Source organism: Falco punctatus (assembly GCF_963210335.1).
Source record: "Falco punctatus genome assembly, chromosome: 3".
In the NCBI taxonomy this organism is placed as follows: Eukaryota; Metazoa; Chordata; class Aves; order Falconiformes; family Falconidae; genus Falco; species Falco punctatus.
The window spans coordinates 111,274,941-111,302,095 of NC_137582.1; the positions used below are offsets into that span (position 1 = coordinate 111,274,941).

At 48.0% G+C, this 27,155-nt stretch overlaps 1 protein-coding gene and 1 long non-coding RNA gene across 2 annotated transcripts in view; one reads left to right on the top strand and one right to left on the bottom strand.

Moving 5' to 3' along the window:
* The window catches only part of LOC308061230, a 73,846-nt gene extending 63,657 nt beyond the window's left edge, over nt 1-10,189 (top strand). The window contains exon 3 of the long non-coding RNA XR_013927125.1: nt 6,925-10,189. This is a non-coding gene — a long non-coding RNA (uncharacterized lncRNA). The remainder of the gene's footprint in view (nt 1-6,924) is intronic.
* Nucleotides 1-27,155, bottom strand: part of KAZN (kazrin, periplakin interacting protein) — a 225,809-nt gene that overhangs the window by 159,849 nt on the left and 38,805 nt on the right. The window contains exon 2 of the mRNA XM_080380843.1: nt 10,102-10,259. Within this exon, the coding sequence (XP_080236969.1) occupies nt 10,102-10,259 (158 nt within the window). The remainder of the gene's footprint in view (nt 1-10,101; nt 10,260-27,155) is intronic.

Genomic DNA, 27,155 nt, shown 5'->3' on the forward strand with positions numbered 1-27,155 from the left:
TGCTGACCTCTGAGCTCCCAGGTCGGAGGGAAGGTTTGCAGCTGACTCAGGAGAACTAACTGCTCCATGATGGAGCTCTCGGGCTTCCTGGTGGGTTACTCCAGCGGCACAGCACCGGCGCAGCCTGCGCAGGGGCTTAGCAGGGGGTTTTGCTTGTTTGTGAACTAGAAACAGAGCAAGAGGCTCTTCAGGCAGGAGAAAGCACACCGAGCATTCGGAGGGAATAAAACACATTTTCCCGAGTCTTCACATCCTCGACTCGTGCAGAAGATGCTTCCCGAGCGCAGAGTGAAGCTCACCGGGATTTTGTTTCATTTGTTGGCTGCACAATTGGGGTTTTCTTTTCTTATTAACTGAAAATCTGCAATGCTGATAAACTGCTGTGATAGCAGATACACTCTGGTCTCCCCTAATTGCTTCTTCTGCATTTATGAAGATACTTTTCATTTATCTCTCATGAACTCTAATTAAAGCTTGCAGAGCTTTTACACGCACACCCCCCACTCATGAATATACATCATGTTTTAAGTGACACAAAATTGCCATCTTCTTTTCTTCAGCATTCAACAGGACTCTGCATCTGAACCGCTCCATCCTGGACCACCTGCTCAGGGGGGCAAGGGCATTTTGTGAGTGAAGGAATTGGAGAAACTGGAATGTTGGTGTTCTCTGGGTATGAGCTCCATTTGCAGTATTTACTGCCCGCAGGGATCTGCCTCCAGACCTTGGCTTCCTTTTGCGTTTTCTCTTTTAATCAGTCTTGCCTCCCCTCTGGCTTAAAGAAAGGCGTCTCTCTTGTTTCTCAGCTGCTATATACACACAGAATCACCGCACGGGCAGGGCTGGAAGGGCCCCCTGGAGATCATCCAGCCCAAGCCCCTGCTGAAGCACGTTCTCCTACAGCAGGTTGCACAGTCTCATGTCCAGCCAGGTTCTGAACCTCTCTGGGCAGCCCATCCCAGCGCTCCATCACCCTCACAGTACAGAAGTTTTTCCAAACATCCAGACGGAGCCTCCTGTGCTGCAGTTTGTGCCCGCTGCCCCTGGCTGCACCACTGAAAAGAGCCCGGCCCCGGCCCCTTGGTGCTCGCTCTCAAGAGATTTGTAGACACTGGTCAAGATCCCCTCTCAGCCTTCTCTTCTCCAGGCTGAACAGCCCAGCTCTCGCAGCCTTTCCTCCTCAGGGAGATGCTCCAGTCCCCTCCTCATCCTCGTAGCCTCCGCCGGACCCTCTCCAGCGGTTCCCTGTCCCTCTTGAACAGGGGAGCCCAGACCTGGACCCAGCACTCCTGATGTGGCCTCACCAGGGCAGAGCAGAGGGGGAGAACCACCTCCCTCACCCTGCTGGCCATGCTCCTCCTCATGCACCCCAGGGTGCCATTGGCCGTCTTGGCCACCCGGGCACACTGCTGGCCCATGGGCAACCTGCTGCTCACCAGCACTCCCAGGTCCTTCCCCACAGAGCTGCCTCCAGCAGCTCAGCTGTCCCTCCCCAGCAGAAGGACCTCACGCTTGCTTTGGTTGAACTTCACGAGGTTCCTCTGTGCCCAGCTCTCCAGCCTGCCCAGCTCTCACTGAACGGCAGCACAGCATATAGATGCATGTATGTGTGTGTGCACAGCATGCATATATGCATTTATCTCCCTGAAGCACAGTGCCGAGCTGCTGATATACAACATCCAACTTGGACCTCTCCACTGGTATGACCATTCTCTCCTGCTGACCTCCACACCATAATGAAAACAAAAAAGTCAGCACTAATTTATAAGCAATTAAATGAACAACAGACCTGCTGAGACTCTCACTCCTGCACCCTTTAAACACGAGGTTATGCTCTCCTGCTTATACACATGATATTTTTTTTTGAGTCGTCTTGCTATTGCAGGGTTGCAAATATTGAAAGCATTTCTGACCTTTCAACCACAATATCCAACCTAACTCTGAACCATGAGCATTTTCCAGTACGACAGGAGAGCAAAGCAAGAAAGAGGGAGAATGAAATCAGAACTGAGCCAATGCTGCTGCGTTGAACCAGCCTGTACCCAACACGTTACCACCAGCTCCAGTCCTAGAGGACTCGAGTGGTAGTGAATGGAATGTTGTTTTCCAGCCCCATTACTTAGTGATTTAAATATTTCGTTGCAGCAATGCTAGGCAAAAGAATCTACCCTCTGCACGGCCCCAGCTCAGCTCTCTCCCCCACTACGACAGTTTTCTCTCTCCTCCTAAGCCCTGCTGCATTTCCAGAAGCAGATGTTTAAGCTGTCCCCCCGGCTACCCCCATGCCCAGCCCCGTCTCCTCCCTGCCTTGGGACTGCTCCTTCCCGTGCCCCCAGCGCACCGGCAGCAGCGCAGCAGAGCACGCCGAGAGCTGCACCACGGCACGGCAAGGAGGGACGGCAGAGCCTCAGCAGCACCGAGCATCTGCGCACGAGGAACCAGCCGAATTTAGATTCTCTTCATGGCACAGACGGTCACAGCTGGTACGGATAAGGATTTAAAATATTTAAGATGGCTTTTTCTCTCCAGACCAGGGGAGGAGGGGAGCAGGGGCTGGCCAGGGCACAGCAGTAGCTGAATGACCACAGTGACCCTGGGATGGCGACCCTGCAAGGTGTAACACCGAAAAACATAGAGCAACAGCTCCTCGTACCCGGCACCAGGCACTGGGCTGAACACCCGCGCTGGCGTCAGACGGAGGAACGTGCGGGACAAGGCTGGCCCTCCCGCGGCAGCCGAGGGTCCCATCAGTGGCAGGGGGTGACGCTGCCATGGGACGTGGGGTGAAGGATGGACAGGTCAAGACATGGAATTACAACAAGTACAGGCTAAAGCAGACCCTGAATCCGCCACGGCCACCTTGCCTAAAATGTAAGATCCGCATGGATGTGCTGCAAGGCAAATTTTCCAGATTTAAAGATCTGGAAGTAAATTGAATTTAAATACTCGGAGAAAAACTATCTTCATAGCTGGATTAGCTTTTACTTCACTGGCTGCACCCACCTGAGACAGACCGGTTGGAACCACAAAGGGCTTTTGGCCCCTTCAGCCGTGCATCAGAGGTTGCGCCAAGTCCATCTTCTCCTCCGTTCACACGCAGTAAGGAAATCTCCTCTGTCACTTAACTCAGTACCAACTCAACGGCATCACTCCTTTACACTACGAGTGAAGGATGGAGAACATCAGCCTACCCCCCTCCTCGTATGAATCAGTAAATTACAGGTGGCTGAAAGCGGGTGGTGAGTAATCAGCGCACCCAAGGCGGGACATGGAGGAGGACCACCGCTCCGACCGAGACCCACGGCCTGGGGGTGACTAACGATGCGCAGACAGACAGCAACACACACCTTCCAGCACACCTATTTCCAGGGTATCTTTGATCTGCCCTCATTACGGAACACATCATTCTCCAAACAGGCTGAGCTACCAGAGGCAGTCCACAAATCAATTCTTCCTCTCCCCGACCACGAAGAGAGGCAGCGGGTTGTCAGCTACACGTCTGGGGACAGGCACCGCAAACCGGGCTCCTGTTAGCACACACTAATGATGTCATTAGACACAACACAGCCCTTGACGAAGCTGGCTAGGTTCGGTGTTTTATCTTCTCATCCTTCAAGAGAAACGAGAGCCTTTTGTGCTCCCTTTCAGGCTAGACCTAGAGGGATCATTAGAAAATGATTCCAAGCTGCTGGCTTGGAAGCGGCTAAAAAGATTTCTCCTTATGGAAATGGGATGGCAAGATTCATGTAAAAAAACCCGTGTGCAGCAGCAAGGTTTTTTTCCAGGCTTTCCCCTAAAAACATCCTGATTTTAAATGAAGCTTTTTTCCAAGCCAAACCAGCTTACGAGATGCGAATGCTGACACACGTGAACGCCAATTTACAAATGCATTTTGGTAACATTCCGTAACAAAGAATTAGCATTGTATCTATTCCTGCATCCTCCAAAACAAATCAGTGTGGCGAGGACGCTTTCAGAAGTCGCATAATCTAAGTTTATTGGAACAAACAGCAAATCCTCCCTTCCCTTTTCTTCCTGTTGATACTAATATGACCCACTCACGTGAAAATAAAGGTCCTGCGGTTTGGCTACTGAAGCTCAGTCTGCTAGAAGTCTGAAAAGCAGATGGTGCTAAGTGTTTAACTAGCAAGCAAAATATTGCAGCAACATGGTTGGTTTTGTACAACAGACCTCCGCAGAACATAAGAATTATTTTTAAAGGTCAGCTGATGAAATAGCACTATTTTGCTACTAGTTCTGCAGCTGTTATCACAGCCGTCTCAGCAACAGCCTGCCTCAGAAAGACAACAGAGACTGCTGAAGAGAAGATGATCAGGTAAAAGAGCTCAAGAAATTAGTACTTATTTCCAGGTGACAAAAGGAATAGAGGCTCATATAAAAAACCAAAGCTAAACAGCCGGTGGGATGCTGAAAGGCTAAAAGTAAGTCATGCCAAGTGGGTTTTCCCTTTTTTCAAAGGCTGAAAGACTCTCACCTGAAATGATTCATTTACAGGATCTCAGTGTCAAACTTAAAGGGCTTATGGAGGTGCCAACTCAAATACTCAAATATTTTCCGAAGAAAAACAGGGCAAAATCCTCTACCCAAACTGGTACCAACTTCCAGCAATATCTACAGACCTGTCTCTGTAGACACTCGCTAAAGGTTTGTCCCACTAGGTAATGACAGCTGGAGCCGTTTGATTCAGAGTGAAGTGCCAGAACACTGGATTTTAAACAAAAGAAGAAAAAAACCCCCAGCTTCTAAATGTAAATGGAAGGGTTCTTTCCCCTGTGATTTTGGGGCAACCACCATACTATTTTGTTAGCAACTTAGGCTAGAAGTACCACCAGGCTTATTTTCTGCCTTTACCTAAGAAAGAAACAACCCCCTCAGCAGGGAAGCAATTGTGTAGCTCTACACCCCCACGCTCTCACACTTAGTCAACAACTGAAATCCAATTAAACAGAACCCAGGTGTCCCACAAGGTTACTAAGCTCATCATGCTCTTAAGTCATCCCTTGCGGTACGACTGCATTTGAGAAGTCCAGCCCAGACCAAAGGATTCTCTCTCTGTCCATTCATCCCTTCTGTACCAGCACCTAAGGGGCCCCCGACAGCAATCCCAGTGCTGCTGGGAAAGAACTGCATGAAAAGAAGGTATTTCTCCCAAAGAACCTAAAATCCACTCGAAGTCAATTAAACACTTTATGGGAGTAACTAAATGCATGGAACTTCCTGAAAGCTTGGCTTTTAAGGTCAGGCACCCAGAAAAATTACATGTGTTCCTTCATAACCCTGCGTTCAGAACATGACCCTGCGTCTGAGGCTGACGCTAGCGCCCGCGTGCACCTTTCCGACTCGATTTACAAATCGCTTCAGCAAACTGCTGGATCAGAGCTGCCGTGTATGACTCAGCCCTTCAATGTTATTATCTCCCTTCTGCTCCACGCCAGCCAAGGCTCTCACAACAGCAATTAGAAACAGAAAGTCAAGTGGAACAAAACAAAACAAAAAAGTAATTTTGGTAAAGCTGGGGGGGAGATTTAAAGTTTGGAGGTATAATGGATTCGCATCACGTGTGTCTCAGAAGCAATAAATCCTGCTTAGGGAAACGTCTGAGGAAAAACCACACTAAGCTATAAAATTCCACCTTGGAGGATTATAAAACAACATGCATAGAGCAAACATCCTTTCCGAGCATAATAGGACTGCCAGAAATGATTGACAACAATGACAATCTATCATAGGCTGCCATATCCCCACGATAACACCTTGCACGGGGCTGTCTGGCAGAAATTAAATTGTTTATTCATTCCTATACTACGTAGAGGATGGAACATGTCACACGGAATAAATGCACCTTTTCTTTCTGTCTGCTTTTATGCACCCGCATTATTTAAGTACACCTTTTAGTTCATACAACACTATTTCAATTTCCTCTCGGATTTCTCCCCCCCTTCCCAGCCAGCTCTGCCGATGATGACTTGCTAAGCACCGTTTAGGGGAACGTGATGCCTTTATACCTCCAGACTGATGTCAGGAAGCTGCTGCACAGCTGAAACAAATACGAGAAATGAGCAATCTGGATGGAAAGCTCCAACCCTCACTCAGAGGGAGGGTGATGCTCCCTTTCCAGAGCTCTGCCAGCCCAGCAGCGAGCATGCAGGTCAGCAAGCAATCCGTCCCACAAGGTATTTTCATGCTGAGGAAATCCTATCCGGGGTGTGTAAATGGATGGAGACCACCGGGGTCAAGAGATCCCTGCAGATTGTAATGACTTTCATTAAATCACTGTCTTCCCTGGGCAGAATTTGAGCTGACAGCCTATTGCTGAGAGACTCCACACAGCTTATTACCTATCCCCACATGCAGTTTAATACCGCTGACATGCCAGCTTGTGTCCGAAACGGTGCAGCCAGCAGGACGGGGGCAGTGACCATCCCCCTGTGCTCGGCGCTGCCGAGGCTGCACCACTCGTGCCAGGCTCAGCTCTGGCCCCTCGCCGCAGGAGGGACGTCGGGTGCTGGAGCGTGTCCAGAGCCGGGCAGCGGGGCTGGGGCACCTCTCCGGTGGGGAGCTGGGGGTGTTCAGCCTGCAGAGAAGGGGGCTCAAGGGGACCCTCTCGCTCCCTGCTGCTGCCTGACGGGAGCGGGTAGCGAGGGGGGGTCGGGCTCTGCTCCCAGGTGACAAGCGACAGGACAAGAGGGAATGGCCTCAACTTGCACCAGGGGAGGGTCAGGTTGGGCATTAGGAAAAACATCTTCACCGAAAGGGCTGTCAAGCGCTGGGACCGGCTGTCGGGGAGCTGGGGGGTCACCACCCCCGGGGCGCTTAAAAGATGCGTGGATGTGGCGCCTGGGGACATTCTTTAGCGGTGGGCTTGGCAGTGCCGGTTAACGGTTGGATTTGGTGATCTTAAAGGTCTTTTCCAAGCCAGTCAGTTCTGTGACTCTATGACTCTCTGTCAGCACCCACCTCTTGGCCAGCCCTCGGCACAGGTCCCAGCACCCATCCTACTTCAGTTGACATCACTGACGTTTCTGTAAGCAGGATGCAAAATACGCGAGGCAACATCCCATTCTCCATGGAGAAAGCCCTGTCACATATGGGATTTTTTTTCCCTCCCATTCAAGAGCTGTTTCTCTAGTCTGTGTTTGTCAACAAGTGACCTCCAGCACGGCGAATTTCTCCTATAAAGCCACAGTCACTACTGTCACAGTCGTGTGTACACCACTACTGCAAAACCTGAGCCATGAAAATCAGTGAAAAGTAAATTAATGGGAAAACAGATGGGGAAAATAGGTTCTTCCAAAAAGCCAAGGGAGAAATAAATACGGTCCAACGAAGGGAGTGGGCTGACGCTCAGGAGCATGCAGTCCACATTCTGATTATCAGTAAATCTGGCTGTGAAACCCCAAACAAACTCCCCAGTGCCTCTGGGCTGTGGTCCCTCTTCTCCACGCTGACAGGCATCCGTTAGCGGGTCCTCTCGGCGATGCATTGCTGAGGGCAGGGACTGGCAACTTCACAGCCAGATGCACAGGGTCCCCGAGGCAGCCTGGTCTAAAAACGTTCACAGCATTTTCCAAAGTGGAGAACTATGTTTGATTGGTTTCGTGATTCATCTTAAGTCAGAAAAAAATTACTCGGGATCAAAGTTAGATCCGTAGTGGATCCGAAGACTTTTCTTCAGCCACATCTCCTGGCCTGCTGGTGTCCTGGCAGAGTTACAAAAATTTGTCCAATTTCTCTCCACACCAGAAAGGCAGCAAGTGTGAGACATCATCCCCACAGGCTGTGTTTTCAAAGCAGATTAACAGTGTCAGAGAAGTGAGAAATGCCCATTAACTGGCCCCTTTGATCACTCGATTCTGGGGGGGTTGGCAGTCCACCTAATTTCTACCCAAAATTCCAAGCCAGATGTTCTCTCCTCAGATTATTGACCAGCAAAAATCGGGTCCACATTAAGAGAGGAGGAAAGGGAGCAAAAGAGCCAAGCACTGGATTTCAGCTTATCTTCGTACAGAACCTTGCACAATCATTCTTAGAGCTGCAGGGCTCCATTTTCCTGTAAAAAACACTAGCTGGGAAGAAATGAGATCAGGTGAGGAAAAGGAAATAATTGCATTGGTGATATTTTTTCCTCCTGTGTAATTAGAGCCATAGGGCACTATGCAGTCAGGGTTAGTATGTACTTTATATGCACACACTGGCAACAATATTCCTCTTTAGGTAGCTTGCTGCCAGCCTTGTGTTTCTTTCATTCCTCAGAGCATTTATTTTATTGGGGTTTTTTTGTACTTGACGCTGTGATCTGTTTAGTTCCATCCTTTTGCTTACCACTCACCGCTTCCCACCTTGTCATCCTGAAAATCCCAGGCGAAGAAACTGCCCTGTCCTTTCTGGTAAGAGACGTGGGTGCATCACAAGGATGCAGGAGCGCGTGACATTTCCCCATTGCTACTAGCATTTCCTTAATCAGTCACTCTATCACAGGCACCGCTTAATATGCATTCAGGACAGCTGATAAGTAGCAAAGCAAAGGTCTGGTGCTAAAAAACCATATTCCTGCACAAGGGGATTATAATAGGTACCTTTTTGCCCCATATGCATTTTAAACTGCAACATGCAGATGCAGTAAACATCTGCCTGCCCTCACGCCTGACTCCTTAAAGTTATTCCCAGCTGCAGCACAGGCCACAGGAGGAAATCCAAACGCACAATCCAACCCTCCACATTCCCCGCGGCATTGCGGCAGCGCTCCATCCATTGGTTTGGAGTAAATGGAGGTGACTTGGCTAAAGACCTACTAAAGTGGCATGAACACCACAGTCATAGAAACAAAATCCTGAGCCCAGCAATAACCGTTTGCTCACTGTGCACTTCACAGCCCCCAAAGCCTGCGCTGACTCCCCGTGCAAAAATACTCAACGTTAAAATACATACATCACTAACAGCAGGGATTCCCAGGCCACATGCAACAAGGTCCTACTACCCACAGTAACGGGGACCAAAGGCTCTGAAGGCGAGAGAAGCAGGTAAGGCAACCACCAGACTCCACATGGGAGAACAGGAGACTAAACCACAAAAACGCGTGGGTTTTTTTCTCCATCCAGGCACCTGGGAAATGCCGGCAGCACGGCACGTACCAGCAGCACCGCCAGCACCAGCACAGCAGGGCCCAGCAGGGACAGCCATCGGGAAAAGCCCCAAAGAAGATTATTTTGCTAAACCCCTACAGGAATAATTTCCTCCTCTCTTATTTCTGTGTTCGGCTTCTAAGAGGCAACAGGCACAAGCTGCAATAGGGGACGTGCCAATAGATGTTGAGGAAAACAAAAATAAAACCCTGTGAGAGAGGTCGAAGCGCGGAGCCCGGGCTGTGTGCAGCCCCTGCAGAGCTCGGGGGTGCTCAGGACAGTCTCAGACCTGCTCCGCCAGATTTTAGGGCTTCCCAGCGGAGAAGGGAGAGGAGACCGCCCTGTTTTCAAAACAACCCTCTGACACAAGCTGCCGTTTTCCATCCAGGCTTTACAAATAAAGACCAAAAGGGAATATAAAAAAAAAAAAAAAAAATATCCTGAATATTTCAAAGGGGCTTTTTTTTATAGGATGAAGGAAGCACACTGTAACACAGCAAACCTACAGAGGGAGAGATTTTATGTCAAAGCACCAAAGGCACAAAGAAACATCTGCACATCGTTTCATGACTTTTAACTGGCATTTTAGAGCATGGCTAAAGCAACAGCTCACTTACGCGTCTGGCACTTCTAAAACCAGCATTCAGCACAGATGCTCAGTGGCAAAACAATTTTCTTTTGCCAGGGCTGACACTGGATTGCCATCAGCGGGTATATCGCTGCATTTTCTCTTGAAACTCCAGAGCGATTTTCCACCCAGGCCATCACAAGCTGCACGCCCGGCACGCCGTGATGGCCTGCCCACACCTGCAGGTTTCGGAAGCCAAAGTCAGTTTTAAACAAGTGTCAGGGACTAATGCTTTCCACTGCAAAAGCCGCCAATAAAAATGACATACCGCCTCCAGATCTGTGCAATGAGCCTTGTGTCCTAGCAGATGGGAGTTTATCGATTTCCTACCTGCGCATCCATTAGGAGGTGCCTCATCAGCATCATGGCATTTTTCAGAGATTCCTTCTCGCTGGGCAGAAAGGCATCTTCCTCTTCGTCCAGCGTTTTTGATTTGTTGATGATAAAATGGGAGATCTGGTCATTCAGGGAATGGAGCGACTCCACAGCTGCAGAGACAGAGAGGGAAAGCAAAATGGGCATGAAACCACACTGGAGGGAGATGACACCCTTTGCTCAGTTTGAGATGAGCTATAGAGTGCAATCTGCTTTTGAAAAGCACAGCAGGAAACTGGTCCCCATCACCTCCCTTGGCCTCTCTCCTGAGAGTGCCAGCAAAAGGCATGATGAAGACTAGTGACCACTGTAAAGTCATATATCGATGGAGAACTGCAGCCAACAGCAACAAGGCAATGCGGTCTAAATTAACATTATAGTGATCATTTTTTATTACTTCCAGAGATCAACTAGATTCAGTTAAAATCTAAACACTGCAGTCTCACCGCTCCCCCAGTCAATCCACAGCCAGTCAATTTTCCCCATGTGATAAGGGTTTGCAGCACCAAAATCGTATTTTCAATAGTAAATGCACGCCGCAACGGACAGAAGGATTACAAAAGTACTGAGCTATTGCTACAAGGATCGAAAATGGTAAATAACCAACAGATACACATGCATCTACAGGTGACTCATCTAAGGTTGGAGGTTACTTCCCAGCAGTAGCCAGGGCAATATATGGATGGGAACAAGATGCACTGAAACACTGTGAAACAGAAGAACAGTTACAAATACGACTTTTCATAAATTTGTCCCGTATTAGCATTCATAAAATTCAGTTGGAACTGAAGATCCTTTCTGTTAAGCAAGCCGTAAGCCTTATCTCCCCTCACAGCATATGGCAAACCCAAACAGCAGTACCCTATAGCTGTGAAGAAAGCAAATTGCCCAAGGTCAAACAAGAGGTCATTGCCAGACAAAATTTGTCTCCTGACTCCCAGCCCAGAGACCTGCTCCCCACGATGTGCTGGGACTCAGAACGTCAGACAACATGAAGGGCAGAAGCTGGAAAAATTGGCTTTTTATTAGCTACGGTAGGAGAGCACAAGACCGATAGCTAAAATATTGCTCATTTTCTTTCTTCATGATTGTCAGCACTTGAAATGCTGCTAATCTTTTAAGTTCTCCTTTGTAAGGTCAAACCCCGGGTATTATATGTGGGGTTCTGCCCCCCAGTCACGCACACCAGAAATCAGAACCTCCGTGGCTCTCACAAGTCCCCCAGCAATGTCACACACTTTACGATGCTGCAGTTGACACAGGCTGCAACACAGCAACTAACGGCAAAATGTATTTCTGCCCAACGAAAAGCATTGCGTTTCTACAGATTTGGGAAGTCTGCAATGCAATTCGCTTTTAAACCAGCGCACGTTTGGCGTGTTCATTTACACTGTATTTAATGTACTCATTACATAAATGAGGCTCAAATAATCCTTCAGCATCTTTTCTGTCTGCCGGTGGTTCACCCAGTGCAACCCTTTGATAAGCTCGGAGTGCCACATTGCCGTGCCGCACGTGGCCAACCCCGATGGCTTGGGCTGTTTAGGAACAAGGCAATGTGCTATTTGGGACTCTCTGCAAACTGATTTTAAGAACACGAGGCCACGGAAATATCTACTCAACCTAGTTCTGTCCAAAGAAAACCTCACTGCAAAATCCAAAGCAGAAAAGATTAGCCAGAAAGCGTACTCATTACAGAGCAGATCCTCCTCAGACAAAAGGTCCGTAACAAACAACAGGTGTGTCTCCAAAATGCAGGAATGAAAGGACAGAATCCTCCTTACTGAAGGTGTTTGGGTTTTTGATTTAAAGGGAAAAAAAAAAAAGGAAAAAAAATCACAAAGCACAAATCACTGTGCCTTACAAAGCCTCGTGGAGAGCCCGAGGGGACTGGGAGGACCCCCCAGACTCGGGGTGCTCATGCTAATAGGAAAGGTATTTGAGGCTCCCCACGATGGATGGGTCCGTTTTGAATCACGCCATAAATCACAATAAGGTAAGGGCTTTGGAGCGACTGACTGCACCAGCTCCAGCTTCCAGCAGCCGCAGGGGCGCGGGGGGCCGTGCCAATGCACCGCGCTCACCGCTGCAGCTCTGAGCCACTCGAATGCCAAGATTTCGGCTTTTGCAAATCATTCCACTGAATAAAACGAGGCTTGTTCCCTCTGCATCAAACTGAGTCCTGCACCCTTGGCACCTTCCCAGTATGGCAAACCGGCACTGCGACAAGCCTTTCGCCGGGGCGCTCGGCATACCAAGCTGGATGCTCACGCTTCTCCTGCCGTGAGGTTTCAAGTAACACACAACCACGAACACACTTGGGAACTTTTTCCAGTGTTACACACAACCCAGTTTATCATATCGATCATGTGCAACAGCGGGGGTGCCTTCCATAGCGCTCGGTCCTGGTCCTTACCAGAAAGACATGGGAGATGCACCTGCTGCCACTGCCCTCTGCACCACAGCCACCGTGGCCACGCGCCTCACGGCTGCGTTTTCCTCCCACACTCGCCCCCCCCAATTACAAATATATTTCTTCATCAGCCCAGCTCTGCCTGCTGAGGCATGCCCCGTGGGCAGAGGGGGAGGCAGGACGGGATTCGGGGGGCGGCCATGTGTTGCAAACAAGTGATGCAACTGCAGCGGGGGCATGCAAATCGTTCGGGGAGGTCCACGCGTCGCCCCTTGGTTTCTGGTCCCATCCCTCGTGTATTCTGACAACGCGCATGTCCTGCACTAGTACCAGGGACAACGTCTTCAGTTTTCTGCCCACAGTCCCCTGGAAAGTCTCTGTAACTATTTCCCATAAGTTTAAGCACTTTCTCTTTTCCAAGGCCCATTACTATGGCTTTGTTCATCCTGTTATAAAAAATGGTCTCTCAGCATTTCGATTATAAATCTCTGCAAGTCAGGCAGAAGGATTCATTCCAGCAGTGTGGTGCTGATGTGATTTTTTATATTTTTTTTTTCTAATGAAATGGAAGTGAGGAACTAAAACCCATGCAGAGCTTTTGCCACCTTAAAGAAATTTATTTCTTGAAAGGAAGAAAATCAGGGTTCAGCATCCCTCCATTCGCAAGCAAACAAGCATTTCTCCAGCATTGTACCACTTCCCAGAAACAGTTTCACCAAAAATTTGATGGGCTGCAAGCAAAAGCTTACATCTGTCTTGGCTATGTAAAACTTCTACCGATGGGTGAGGCTTAGGTAGGTGACACACGACTGTACATCATAACCCAGGTCAGCATCATGCCTGCAAACCAAACACCTTTCCCACGGTCATGCACATGAAGCCGGCCCTATCCCAGCGATGCTCTGCGGCGACACCGGGCTTTGGGGAGCAGCACGGCACAGCGGTGCGATGGAAACCACGTGGAGCTAAGTCTCCCCAAGCCACCATGAAGCAAACATCTGACAGCCATACGTCCTCACACCACCAGCACTCAAAAGCCACGGGGAGCTGCAGGTTTCTCATGCAGGACAGGGCGCGTACGCCGCTGCACGCAGGGAGCAGCAGCACTGCTCTGCCCATCGCTCCTGGGCTGCACGAGCATCTCTATCAGACACGTCAGCCCTAAAAGCCATCTTCCCAGTGCTAACACACGGGTATGGATTCATCCCAGCCCTTCTGACCAAGAAAGAATTGAGGACGGATCAGGGTTTTTGTACTCCAAAGTCCTGGCTTGAGCTGTAAGCCCACACCTGCTCCTGGTGGTACAGATGCCTACCAGTTATGTTCCTCGAGCCACTGGCTGCCTCCCAGGTTCACACTGACCCCGAGTAGGAACTGGTACACGGGGCAGTTGTCCCAGCCTTTATGATTTGAAAGTAATTCAAAACAAAATGGTATTATCCTAAGTTATGCTAACCTCCTTATCTGAAGCGATAACTCTGTATTCTCTGGTATTTCTTCTCTCACCCTTTGGGAAGTTCAGCATTGTTTGAGCAATATGTGGCACATTAAACTCCGGGGGGCAAATGAGTCTCTCATTTGTAATTCTGTTAAGTTTAGAGAGATGCCAAAGAAATCAGCAGAAATATTTCCCAGTAAAAATGTGGAAAAAGCAGATCAGTATTTGACTTGCACTGATTTTTGTAAGCATCTGTCATAGTGCTATGTTTAAACTCTGCTCAGCAAAACAAATCTTTTTCCATGCAGATAACGGAAACTGTATTTGAATATAAAATCATCTAAGCCTTCCTCATGAAAACAAAACTCGCATTTCTGAACCTCTGGACTACACGCAAAGTAAAAACAAAGGAAGCCTAAAAAATCCCAAACGATTTCTGGTTTTCTGGGTGTCCTGTGCCAGTCTGCAATGCAACTGCCAAAGAGCCCAAAGATATTTGGTGTTTCTCATGTAAATCACGAGGACCTTCCCACCTTGTGCCCACTAAAAATTTAAGCGATAAAATCTAAGGATAATGAGGCAAACCCTCTATCCCTCTCAACGTTAAGCCTTAAACATTTCTGCCGAGCAACACTTCAGCTAAACCCAGCAATTCCTTTGTAAACGTGTAAGGCTTATAAAAAGAAAAAAAAAAAAAATGGACCTCAGATACACACACAGTTATGTTCAGCTCAGATTAAAAGACACTTCTTGATCCCCTAGAAAAAAAAAAAAAAAAAAAAAAAAGACAACAATTTTCCCTTGCCTTATCAGTCCTCTTGGCTTCAGGTTGATAACACATTGGTAATGCTGCAAGCGAGACAACCAGCTAAGTAAAAGTTACAGCTATCAAAGCCCCCTTGGCTTCCCAGCTTTTCCCATTCCAATTTCACCATTTCCTCACTGCAAGGAACAATTTCAAGAGGCAAAGAAACCATAACAACCCTCCATTAGTGCTTTGACATCACCTTCAAAGGAGAGAGAAAACGATGCATTTCAGAAGTGGTGCTTTTCACTGCTATCAGAGCCGATGTGCTGGGGGGGGGGGAACTCAGGGCAGGACCATTTGCCACCCCCAAAAGCAAGACCAGGTCAACAAGGCAAGGTTTTTTGCAGGGCACTTTGGGGTGTGAATCACCGGAGCCTGAAGGATGTGCAGGGGAGAGGGGAAATTGCTTTCTGTCAGGGATGAGGGGAAAAAATATACAGACGCCACTGACTACTTCAGGGAAGAGGCTGCAGCAATAACGCTGTTGCAGGAGACCCCATTTTATACACTCCAGCTACTGCCCAGATGAGTACTAAATAAAATAAACCACAGATAATATATCCTGAGATCTACTGACAAAATCCAGCAGAGTCTAAAATTAATTCCCGCTAGCAGGAGTGACTGAATGAAAGAGGACGGACACTATCATGTTTTTATCAGGGGACACGGTATAAGGATTCCTGGGCTCCTCCACTGACTCTGCTGCAAAAAATCAGAGCAGACACTGAGGTTGGACTTCTCTGTGAAGCAGTCAGCACTTGCCACCGTGACCGGAGATGTGCTGCCGTGAAGAAAAAAGCCAAAAAGCCACCCTGTGTGCACAGATCCTTTGAAAATCCATCCCAGCGGAGCACGGAGCGGTCTTCAGAGCCAGGGGCTGCAGGGAAACCTCGCCTGCTAATGAGCCTTTCTGACTGTCCGGCAAAATGCAATGATGTGTGGGGGCCAACTGTGCAATTCATTATCCCTTAATATTACCAAGCAGCTTCTCAAATGCCATCTACGGGTGCTGCTTTTGCAGAGAGATAAAAAAAATACTCAAAGCACCTCAGGCCTTTCCTGGAGGAGCTCCCCCCACAGCATCCCAGCAGCCAGCCACAGGTCTCCGTAACCCGCGGGGCTGCCGGAGCACCCGGTTGCCTTTCGGCACAGGATTGCAGCATCGCCCAGGTTGCGAGTCCCAGCTGGCACCTCTCTTGGAAGAGTAGTTAAAACTGCTTTGCTTAGATGATTCGACTACATTTTTAGATATTTTTTTATAATCAAATAATAACCTTCTGTGCCACTTCAGCCCCAGGAATAACGATCCCGCTCGCAGCAAGGATGCTCGCCAAACACACTTCTCACCAAAGCTGTAAGAGGAGAATCCAGGCTGTTGCTGCTCTGAGGTTTCATTTCCCCAGCTGGCTGGCCACAACCCTTGCAAGATGCTCTCAGCCATGAGCCAGGTGAGACCACCACACGTACCTGAGACCACCGAGCACGAGGCTTCCCTTCTGACGCCTGGGCAACCCCCACATCTGGGACATTAAAGGCACAGAGAGACCGCCCGCACACAGATGAGCGGTGTGCTTTCCCCTTCCTCGAAATCACAACTGATTCCCAAATGCTCCCTCCTTGCCCAGCAATGGCAGAGTTTGGAGAGGAATTAGGAGTGTCCTTATGAAAGCTTCAGGTCCTGACTTTGGGACCAACATCCAGCCCTGCGGGTGCAAGCTCAGAAATTGGAGGCAGTTGAGGGTTATGGCATGTAGACACATACAATGTATTAAAACGGGACGTTTGTAGAGCTAACCTGTAAATAATGCCACACTGATTTATATCACCGAAGTTGGCCGATGGCTGTTCTGCTGGGTCAAAAAAAAAAAAGGACATGCAAGACTGCCACCAGCTCATTTCTGCCTGATTGATGATTCTGATTAGGAAGCCTTTCCCACTGTAGCATTTGCTAATTGCATTTGGACACATCAATTAATTTATTCACTTAGCCGTCGATGAAATCTCCCTTTGTAAAAGCCAGGCTGATGAAAATCATTCCCCACTCCCTCACATCGGTACCACACCGCTCCAGCACCTCTTACTCCCAACAAGACACGAAGCGGACGGGCCGGGCGGCGAAGCCCGCAGCCGTCGGGATCAGAAGGCACCAGCTCTGCCCGAGCAAACCCAGCCCGTCTGCCTTTCCCCAAGGTGTCCTGCGTCTTTCCAGCTGGAAATCGCACCTTGCAGCACGTGCCCCAGCCGTTCGCTTGTTTGCACGACACAGCTGCCTTGCACGACACAGCTGCCTTGCACGACGCAGCCGCTTTGCACGACGCAGCCGCTTTGCACGACGCAGCCGCCTTGCACGACGCAGCCGCTTTGCACGACGCAGCCGCCTTGCACGACGCAGCCGCCTTGCACGACACAGCTGCCTTGCACGACGCAGCCGCCTTGCACGACGCAGCCGCCTTGCACGACGCAGCCGCTTTGCACGACGCAGCCGCCTTGCACAACGCAGCCGCCTTGCACGACGCAGCCGCTTTCCATGACGCAGCCGCTTTCCACGACGCAGCCGCTTTTCATGACACAGCCACCTTGCACGACACAGCCACCTTGCACGACACAACCTTACACCCGCACCTGCCTGCAGAACCAGTGGGGACAGCTCGATCTGAACCACTCCGTAAATATTTTCTCCCATCACCCGTGAGAGGAGACCCAGGGCTTTTTCTTTCCTTTATGGTCTTTAACTTGTTTAAAAGGAGACATTCAACGAGCCCCCTCGCAGGAATAATTTACCACGCCATTAACCGAAGAAAAAATATCTGGTGTCTGCATTAGGGGCTCAATCACCTTTCAGAGAAACACTGTGAAGAACTCATTAGAGTAATTACTAACGAGCTGGCCTCTTTGAGCTGTAAATGTTTTGTGTGTAACTGGCAAAGAGCTGCATTCAGAGCTTCCCAGATGCTAGAGAAAGCCATCAGGCCAATAAAATGCCCCTACAGTTCCAGAGGAAAACATGCTCAGAAATGAAGCTGGTCATTTTTTCAGCTTATTAGTTTCTCCTTACAAATCTGGCCTTTTGGGAAGTGAAAAATGACATCAAGAAGTGGAGCTCTGCAGAGCCGTGGCAGCTCTTATATTATTAAAGTTTTTCATTGCCACCTACTTTTTTTTTTTTAATGGTGCAGAAGCTTCTTTCAAATTTGGATTTTTAACTATTTCAGTTAAAATGCCAATTTAAAACTGTCCTTAAAAAAATGGATATACTTTGAAGCCAGCAACATAGAAACATTTTTTTTTTATTTCTTGTTCCATTCCCCCTCCACCGGGAAGCACATTAGCAGACAGCAGGAAAAGGATGGGAGTTTCAGAACCCTGCTGCAAGAAGAGATGCCCATATTCTCCTTAGAGAAACCACCTGCTGCTCAAAAAATCCAGAGATTGTGTATCCAAGAGAGACCTGGGCTGAGCAGGGAAAGAGGAGCTGCTGGACTTTGCTCCGACTTTCTGGGGGTTTGTTATCAGCCCTTGGAAAGGGGTTTTTCTCCTTTGCCTCAGTTTCTTCATCTCAGTCCCAGCGAACACCTCACAGCAGCACACTGAAGTTAATGAGAGTTTGGCCAAAACTGTAAAAATGGAAAAGCTCAGCGTTTACTCCAGCTGAAGTGCTGCCGGGGGTCATTTATTAAATTACCAACATGCTTCTCCTTGGGTGACAGCCTTACTGCAGCTACAAGAATACCGGCGAGCCAAAGGGGCGACCCCATGCCTAAGAGCTTGCCTGTTCCCCCAAGGTGTATTAATTAATCAATAACATTACCACTCCCCCTAAAAGAAAACCCAATGAAAATAAATTCCTCTGCCATGCTTATGCTTACGATGGAGAGTCCGAGGACAGAATAAGCAGCCAGCGACGGGGTCCTGCTGCTGTCGGTAGCGCCTGGAGCCAAAAGAGCCCATGGCTCCTCCAGCAGTCGGGACTCCAACCTTTATGGCTGGACTAGTGTCATTTACAGAAATATTTGAGATGCTTAATGCCCCAGAGAGCTACCAACTGCCAGGCCAGGGCCAACATCAAACTCTGAGAAATACAGAAGGCACAACGCCAAGCCAGTAAATCTAACTTTGGGAAGAGCAACTATTTAAATTTGCCAAGAATCAGAACACCTTTTCCAAGACGGACGAGGCATGGTGGCACCCAGTTTTACAGCTTTCTTGTTTCTGTTGGGCACCCATTTATTTGCCACCTCTTTAGCTAATTGTGCAACTCTTATATTCCATAAGCCATAGCTCCTTATTTACACAAAAGTGACATATGCCAACACAAAGATGTCACGGGCCAGATATCCAGCTGCTAACAGCTGCCTTCAGAGGAGGGATGCCCAGCTGTGCTTGCATGTATGATGCTGCTGGGTTTTGGATGGGGTACAAGAAGACTGAATCCTACTTTGCCCAAAATTGGCTCCAGGATCTTGGATGGGTCACCTCAACCCTCAGCACCTCAGATTTCCATCTGTAAACGCAGGTTCTGTAGCCCATGGAAACGTTCTAAACCACAAGGGCGAGATGCTACCACTGGCGAGGGACTCGTCTGGCCTTTCCTTACTAGTCACCTACACATGGGAATTGTTCTGGTTTCACAAGCAGCTCCTGGTGCACCTCCTGAAAGGAACAGAACAAATCACAGGTTTTTCTGGGGTTTGAATGAAATTATTAGAAGACAACTAGGTTTGGTTTGTTTCCCACCAAACACCTTGGGAAAGAGAAAAGCTCTCAAAGAGTTACGTGTTGTTGTGAGTGTTGGGAGACTAATTAGTATCATCTTGCCAATCTGCTGGGGTTGCAATAATCAGAAAGGGTCACCAGAAATCCTGAAGCTGGGTTGAAAAACAAGATGTAAAAACTAAACAAACCACATTTGTTCACATCAGCTCTTGAGATCTTCCTTTCACCCTTAAGACTGCACTTCTCTTAACCAGAAATGTTAGAAACTTAAAAAAAAAATAATAAAATAAACCAAACCACCAACAGATTTGTCACGTAAGAAAAAAGTCAACGGAGACCTGCAATAAAGTCATGAAAACTAGCAACCCGCAAATCTCTCCTTGGACATGTCTGTCTGCTGTTTGTAGCAGAAAGATGGGATGGAGGATGCTGTTAAAGCAAGTACTTAAATTTCCTTGGGAGCTGCCTCCTTGAGCAGCTCTGCTGCTTAACACCGCAAGATGCGACGCTAACAAAACACTGGGCTTAGCAGCTCCAGGCTAACAAGCCCCTGTACCGGCAGAGCATTATAAAAAGCTAAAATTCAAACACTGAAAGCATCCAGGTTGATAAACCTCCGCTGAGTACAGCGGATCAGAAGGTCAAGTTTTATCAAGCACTCGCACAAACCCAGCTGTCTGGGTGAGCCGGGGGGGGGGGGGGGGGGGGGGGGGGAGGGTTGGTTCCCTCTGCCGATAAAGGTGACACTGAGGACCACACCAGATGCTACATCTGCACCGATACTGCCAGCGGAGCCACACGCTGTCAATTCCTGCCTTTTAATTGTTTTACTGCTGCATTTCCTCCTCATCCAAGGCCCATTAATCCATGATGTGCAGCAGTGGCATTACCTCATTTTGCAGACAGAGAAATCCAGAGCTTTTTTTATTCATTTAAACTATTCAGTTCATGGGATAATGTCATCTGCAGACGTACAATGCCATGGATATTTTGGCTTACTTGTAATAGACATAATTTTGACATTACTGTGTCAATTACTGCCCAATTCTGGCTTGTGCCATTATATCCAGTATCACCAACCCTGGTGTTGTGGAATAAAAATAAGCATCTAGAAATATATTCATTCAATTGAAGTTAAAATGAGTCTGTATTCAGCATTAATAACCCTGACACGATTTTATCTTTCGAGCAAAAGCTTCACATTCAAGACGCTTCTTCAGCGTGTCATTTAGTTTTATGGGCACAGAACTGAATAAACTCCTCCTAAAATAAAGCGGATTTTTCAGACCAGTATTTAAACTTGTTATTTCTGTTAACTAGGTCTATAAAGTGCAGAAAAAGAGTATTCTTTTTAAAGATTATTACTCTGTGATCAACTATGTCTGTATTCACAGCTTCAGACCTAGCTTTCCCCACAAGCAAGAACAACTCAAGCAGTGGTTTTAGAAAAATCTTTCATGTTTCTATTTCTTCAGTGTAACAGTGCACCGGCCTTTCCCCCAAGCAGTCAGAAAAACTGACCGGCTTAACTTTCCAGAAAATAGGACTTCATCGTCTTTAAAAATAATAAATTGCATTGTCTTTAAAGATAATTTATTATTTTAAAATAATCAATGGGAAACACAAACTGCAGGGAAGCTAGCTACTTTATCCATGCTCCTTTGCAACAAGTGCCATGACACAAGTTCACAGGAGGCTCGTGCTTCACGGCAGTGTCCGGGCACTTGAAGCTCCCGCGTACTTGGGAGTGGGTTAGGGATGCCTCGGGAGCCGCTACCCAGATCACGGGCAAATCGCTATGCCTTTCCTCATCTCACCCAACCAGGAATTTTGGAATAGCTCCTGACATGGTCAGAGGTAAAAAGGGATGGCAAGAAATGGGTCAAACTGTTCTGTTTTGTTTTTTTTTTTTTTTCCACTGGAACCCTGCAATTTTCAAAGGCATGTCGGTTGTGAGGTTTCGTTTAGAAAACATGCGAGCCTCGAGGATGTTCGAGCACATCCTCCTCTTGTGTTTGGGATGGCATTTTAACGGCATTTCATGGGCACTTCCCATTTCTTTTCAGTGATGCTGTTTTCATTCTTCCTCAGCACGACCATTTCCAGCAAAAAAGCACAAGTAAGGCGTTCAATACTAATCACGTAGTATTCAGATGTTTTTTCTCACTTTGAATCATTATTTTTTATTTATTAGGTTTTCCAGATGCTCCTGCTAAGATGCTTTTAGCTCTATTGAAGTCTGGGATTTTCAGTAGGGAGAGAGCATCTTATAACTTTTTTTTCATGTAAGCCGAAGTGCGTTTTTCTCGTTGATGACTGGTGGTGGGGGGAATAATTTGCTTCTAAGTTTCCCTAACTGCAGAAAACAATGCCTTCTTTGTTTTCACTTCCCTAGGTTTTGTGATTTAGCTTTGAACCTTGACTTCACGGCTGACCTCACATTTTAGATCTAAATTACTCACACTGCATTTGTAAACATTCACCGGTGGCATTTCTTTCAGCCGGAAAGAAACAAATATCCCTGTAGACGTGGATAACATATATTGCATTAACCTCCTCTCCTCACTTCCATCTGCAGCCTTTGTGGCAAGATTGTTTGGCAAGGCGATGAAATTAAACTTTAATAAAGGGCAAGAGGAGTAACTGTTCCCAGTATGAAACTGGGAGTGCAGCACTGTGCAGTCCTGGGGCTGGGGTCTCCCCGCGCCCAGCCCGGTGAGGAACTGGGACCACAGCCAGGCGCTGCAGAGGGGAGGTCACTGCAACAGCCCAGAGCAGGAGAGAGATAGAAACGCCTTCCTCTCCTCCGTAACGCAGAATATTAGGTAAATAGAAAAGGTTTTGATTAAAACGTTCAAAAGCCCTGAAGTGACTCAGGGACTCGTTTCCCTTTCAGTCACACCCACGGTTCTTTGGCTCCTGAGTCTCGGAGCATCGGTGGCACACTGGCATCCCACTCGCGTTTGGGGACGGAGCTTAACCGCTTCTGAAGGCACGGGTCCAGGAGGGCAGTGGCTCTGGGTGCCCAGCCCCTGGTGGGTGGGAGATGCTCCAGAACGAGCCCCCTTTACTTGCTGCCCCTGCACCCTGCTGAGCCCCTGCGGCCGAGCCCCACATCCTACAGCACCTGGATGCCGAGCAGCTCCAACTGCCCTTCCCTGCGTGACAGTCTCTTCCAGCTGCCAGTAAGGTTGCCTTTGAGTTTCGGAGAATCTTTCATCTTCCTAAGGCTGCTTAAACAGCAGCGTTAACGTTAAACGTTAATTCACCCTGTTAATAACCCGGCCCATCACTGTGCTCTCTCCTGGCAGCTGCCTAAGGGAACAGCCATTCTCTTCGGCACAAAGCGTTTTGACAGATGAAGGGAAAGCATTTCATTTTGACACTTGACTGACAGAAAGTGTCCCTGTTAATTATGACCAAAAAGATAGAAAGAGAGGAAAATGATAACACGGCTCCATAAACTAATTTTGGTGTCATATTTAGGGTGTCCTTAGAAGATGCAGAGGGTGAGCCAAGACCGCACAGTGCAAGAGGTTTATTTACTCCATTTCTTACAGTTGGGCTGTGAGCAGCACCAAACCCGCCAGAGTTCAACAGCAATGGAAAATATCGTGTGCTCGGACTTGTGTAAATAAGAAGCAACCTCCCGAATAGCTCCAGCTGCACAGAGGCCACCTCTGCTCTCACCGGAGTCACTTCATGGTGGGCTTCGCCCCTATCTATGCCGGCACGAAGCAGAAGGACGCGTGGCCCCTCTGCAGTGCTCCTCCTCGGTGCCTTGTGCTGGCTGCAGGTTCGTGGAGCCAGCCTGGCCGGGGCAGGATCCAGACCTTGGGGAAGGGAAAAGCGCTGGGAAAGCCAAGCACAAAAAACACCCCTGGTCTTTTGAACCCCGCAACTCCTCCAGCTTCCAGCATTTCCCTTCCACCCACATGTCAGAAATAACGGACGGGAAGGGAGAGCCGGAGGACCTGTCAGACAGCAGACCCAGAGCGGAGACCAGGGCAAACCCATCCCTCCCAGCAAAGTCTCACAAAGCCTCCAAGCGCAGGTTTCCCGGGCTCTCCCTAAGAATCTCAGGCCAACAGGCAGCAGTGGCCCAAGAAAACTACTGCGGCACGAGCCTCTGGCTCCACTCCCATGGATTTCTGCACCCCATCAAGAAGACAGACCCCAAAGCCATCCTTCTGCCTCCCTGCCGAGGCGGCGTTCCCTCACCTGAGCCGCTCGCTCGGCTCTTCTCTCCAGGTTTGCCATGGCAACAAGAAAACCGTGTGTTACCCGTGTGAAACGGATGGGTTATGCTTTTAACTTGCCCTTCTGTCTCTAGCCGGGTTACGACATCCCCTAGCTACAAGACGTGCAAGACCGGCAATACGCTCACCGCCGTGAACAGCCGCAGCACAGTAAACCCTGGGCAGTAAATACATTCACAGGGCAGGCACGGGGTGAGGGCAGGCAGGAGTTGTGTGACTTCAGAAACCAAGAAGTAAGGCGGTTAGAAAAGCGGTGGCATTGCCTTCCCGTTGGATTTTGTCACGGGCACTGCAGCAGCGCACCCTCCTCGGCCGAGCCGCAGAGCCTGAGCCCAGCACTTCCATCCACGCAGGAGGATCGACAGAGGCAGGCCAGGGTCTCTTAGCAACAGCATCGCCTATGGGTCCATTAACTCCAAATTCCTCCGCAAGTAAATCCTGAGCTAGAAAAAAATTCAGGCGCTTATTGACAGCCTGAGCTACGCGTTTTGTTCAGCCTGAGAAAGGGGGAAATAACAGGGGACGTTGCAAAGCAAAGACCAGAGAGGACCTGCATTTGGGGTGACGGGCTCGCTGCTGGCTCGTGCATCAGTTACGGTCAGCTGCCTGGCGGGTCTCTACAAAAGCCTCAGCTGTAGAAATTGCTCTTGCAGTTCTGCGAGGGGATTGCTTTGGTCAAGAAGGCAATCGAAAAGCAGCTCATAAAACACAACAGAAAAACACAGAAAGAGAATCAGAGGGCAAGGAGTGATTCACGTTTTATAACAGTTTGATTTTCCCCGTGCAAAGGGCTGCTTATTTGTGGGACTCTGTTGACTCATTTCATCGGTGTTACTCCTGATTTACTGGTGGCACAGCAGACCCAACGACGGCAGGAGCGGACGAGGTGACCAGGAGGCTCCTCCTCTTCCCTCTCAACCCCCATTTGCAATATTTCTATTCTGATTGTGGCTGACAGCAACTGGGACTTTACTTCACCCCGAAGTAGCTCTTTATTTTCTCAGAGCGCATCTCTAGGAAACATGCAATGCTTTGAGCGGCTCCGCTTCGGTTTTGGAAAGCTACATCTTCAATGCAGCTGAGCAGAGACTGCAAATGCCACAGCGGGAGTCAAAGTGTGTATTTAACCACATTTCAGAGATGGTTTTAAGACACCCTCAGAGAGGCAGGAGACGGATGCCGTTTGCACCATCACAGTGAATGCACGGAGCCGGCAGCCCCGCGCTTACGCACAGAGCACGAACACACATGGGTCACCTCTGTGCAGGATTTTAAACGTCACATTTTCACCATCTACTCAGACTACACGTATCTTCCCATCTCTCATTAGAAGGGCCCTTTTGCCGCTGATGATTAAGTTATCATCAGAGGTTATGAAGTCAATGTGAGAAAAAGGCAAGAAAAGTACCTTTATAGGCTGTACCAGGGCACTGGAAAGTTCCCTCGCTTGAAAAGGTCAGCTCGTTTCAGATTGTCTATTTGCATAAATTTTCAGCAGTTTGCTGAACCCTTGCTCTTCCACTGGTACAGAGGGGAAGCCTGTATCGTGTGTCGTACTCGGACAGCATTACAGTCCCTGCTCTTCTACTGTGAGACAAAACCATCTGATAAACGTATGCCTACTGTGATTTTGATTCATTTTATGTATTAATACCTTTAGAAGTAAAGAACTTAAAATTACACTTCAAAATACTTCCACTGGTTTTCTTACAAGAATAAAGGGTAGATTTCAATCTATGACACAATACACAGAAGAGAAGTAGCCGTGGCCAAGAAGTAATTTGCTTGTACAATCTACAGCACCATCTGTCTAAAGCATATTTAGATGCCAATTACGGTGCACGGGTCCACTGCATTCACCTCATCAGTTCTTCAGCTGCGGATCAAATCCCTCTAACCCCTTTGTGATTTGCATGAGGAGTCAAAATGATAAACCCTTTAATAATGCCAGCAGATAGCATGCGTTGGACTAGGGGAGAATAGATACCGGTTTCTTTAATGAAAAGAACATGAAGTTTATCATGTTCTCGCTATTAAACTCAGACAAGATTAGGCTAATGAAAAGCAAAAACAGCCTCCCTCCCCTCAGAATTGCTCCTCGGCCTCAGAAATGTTGGCAGCGAGGAAACTGTCAGACACATCCTTGTGGTTCTTCATCCCTGTGTGACATGCCACAGCGTTCCCACCACCCCCAAAAAATAACATTTAGGTGTAAGACCTCCATTTTTCGGCTTTAACAACAGCCTCCTCTTGTTGCTGTCTAATGGCTTTTATTTATATGTTGAACGAAATAAAGGAGCAGCTACACACATAACGCCTTTTTTGCCACATCTTAACCCCTCAAAATAGCGCATGGCCCGAGAAGAGCCCTCGTTAGCGTGCATTTCCATACCCAGATGAAAAAAGAATGCGAGAGTAAAATTTTCCTTGGAAAAGGAGAGGATCTCAAGCTGCTAATATGTCATTATGTTTCTGTTCATCAGCATCTCTGGAAGCTGACAAATATGGTTTTAATGGCTTTTCCCCCCCCAACTCCCCCTTAATGCTCTGTAGTATCTCCCCCTTACTGCAGCGCTAATAAGGTGTAAAAGTCTTGTCCTGAAACTCTAACCCAAAACCGCAGCTCTCACGGCTGCAGTCTGAATGGGAAAAATTTCTCACAAATGCAAATTAAACCAAGTATTTACCAGTACGCAGAGTCAACTTGTCAACACATTAAGACTTTCCCCAACCTATTTAGGCAAGATTCAGTTTCCAACGTGGTTTAAATAAAAATGTACGGGAGATTTTTAGTAATAACTACAGAAGAACTTTGCTTGGACCAGGTAGAATTTTTCACCATCACAACTTGACTGGTAAAGGTGCAAAAATATATATATATATATATCACTCCATGTGTGTGTGTGTGTGTATATATTTACACATATATGTGAAAACCCAGCTGTACTGGCTGCAGCACTATTCCCCATCTGGAGCAGCTTTCAGATTGAAGCAATTCCATTTCATACCGCTTCTGCATTTGGCTGCAAAAGAAACAAATAAAGAGTGCTTCAAAGGTATTCACCAAATACTGAGGTTCTCTCCGTTGTTCTCTGGCAAATCAAGGATCTTTGAATGAAATTAATGTTTTTGTATGGTTTGGGCAGTTTTATAATTTAGAGCCAGATTCCAGCAGGAAAGACTTGCGTCAATGCAACACAGCTGCTGGAAGATAGATGTTAGCACAATGTCAAATCTAATCAGGAATGACACGCTGCTGTTATTTGATTCTGCTTATCGAATTTATTTATCTCCAATTGTTGCTTTTTGCAAAATGCTGTAAGGTGGGAACATTTGTCAGTAACATCTGTAAGGGAGAAGTATGATTAGAACCCACCT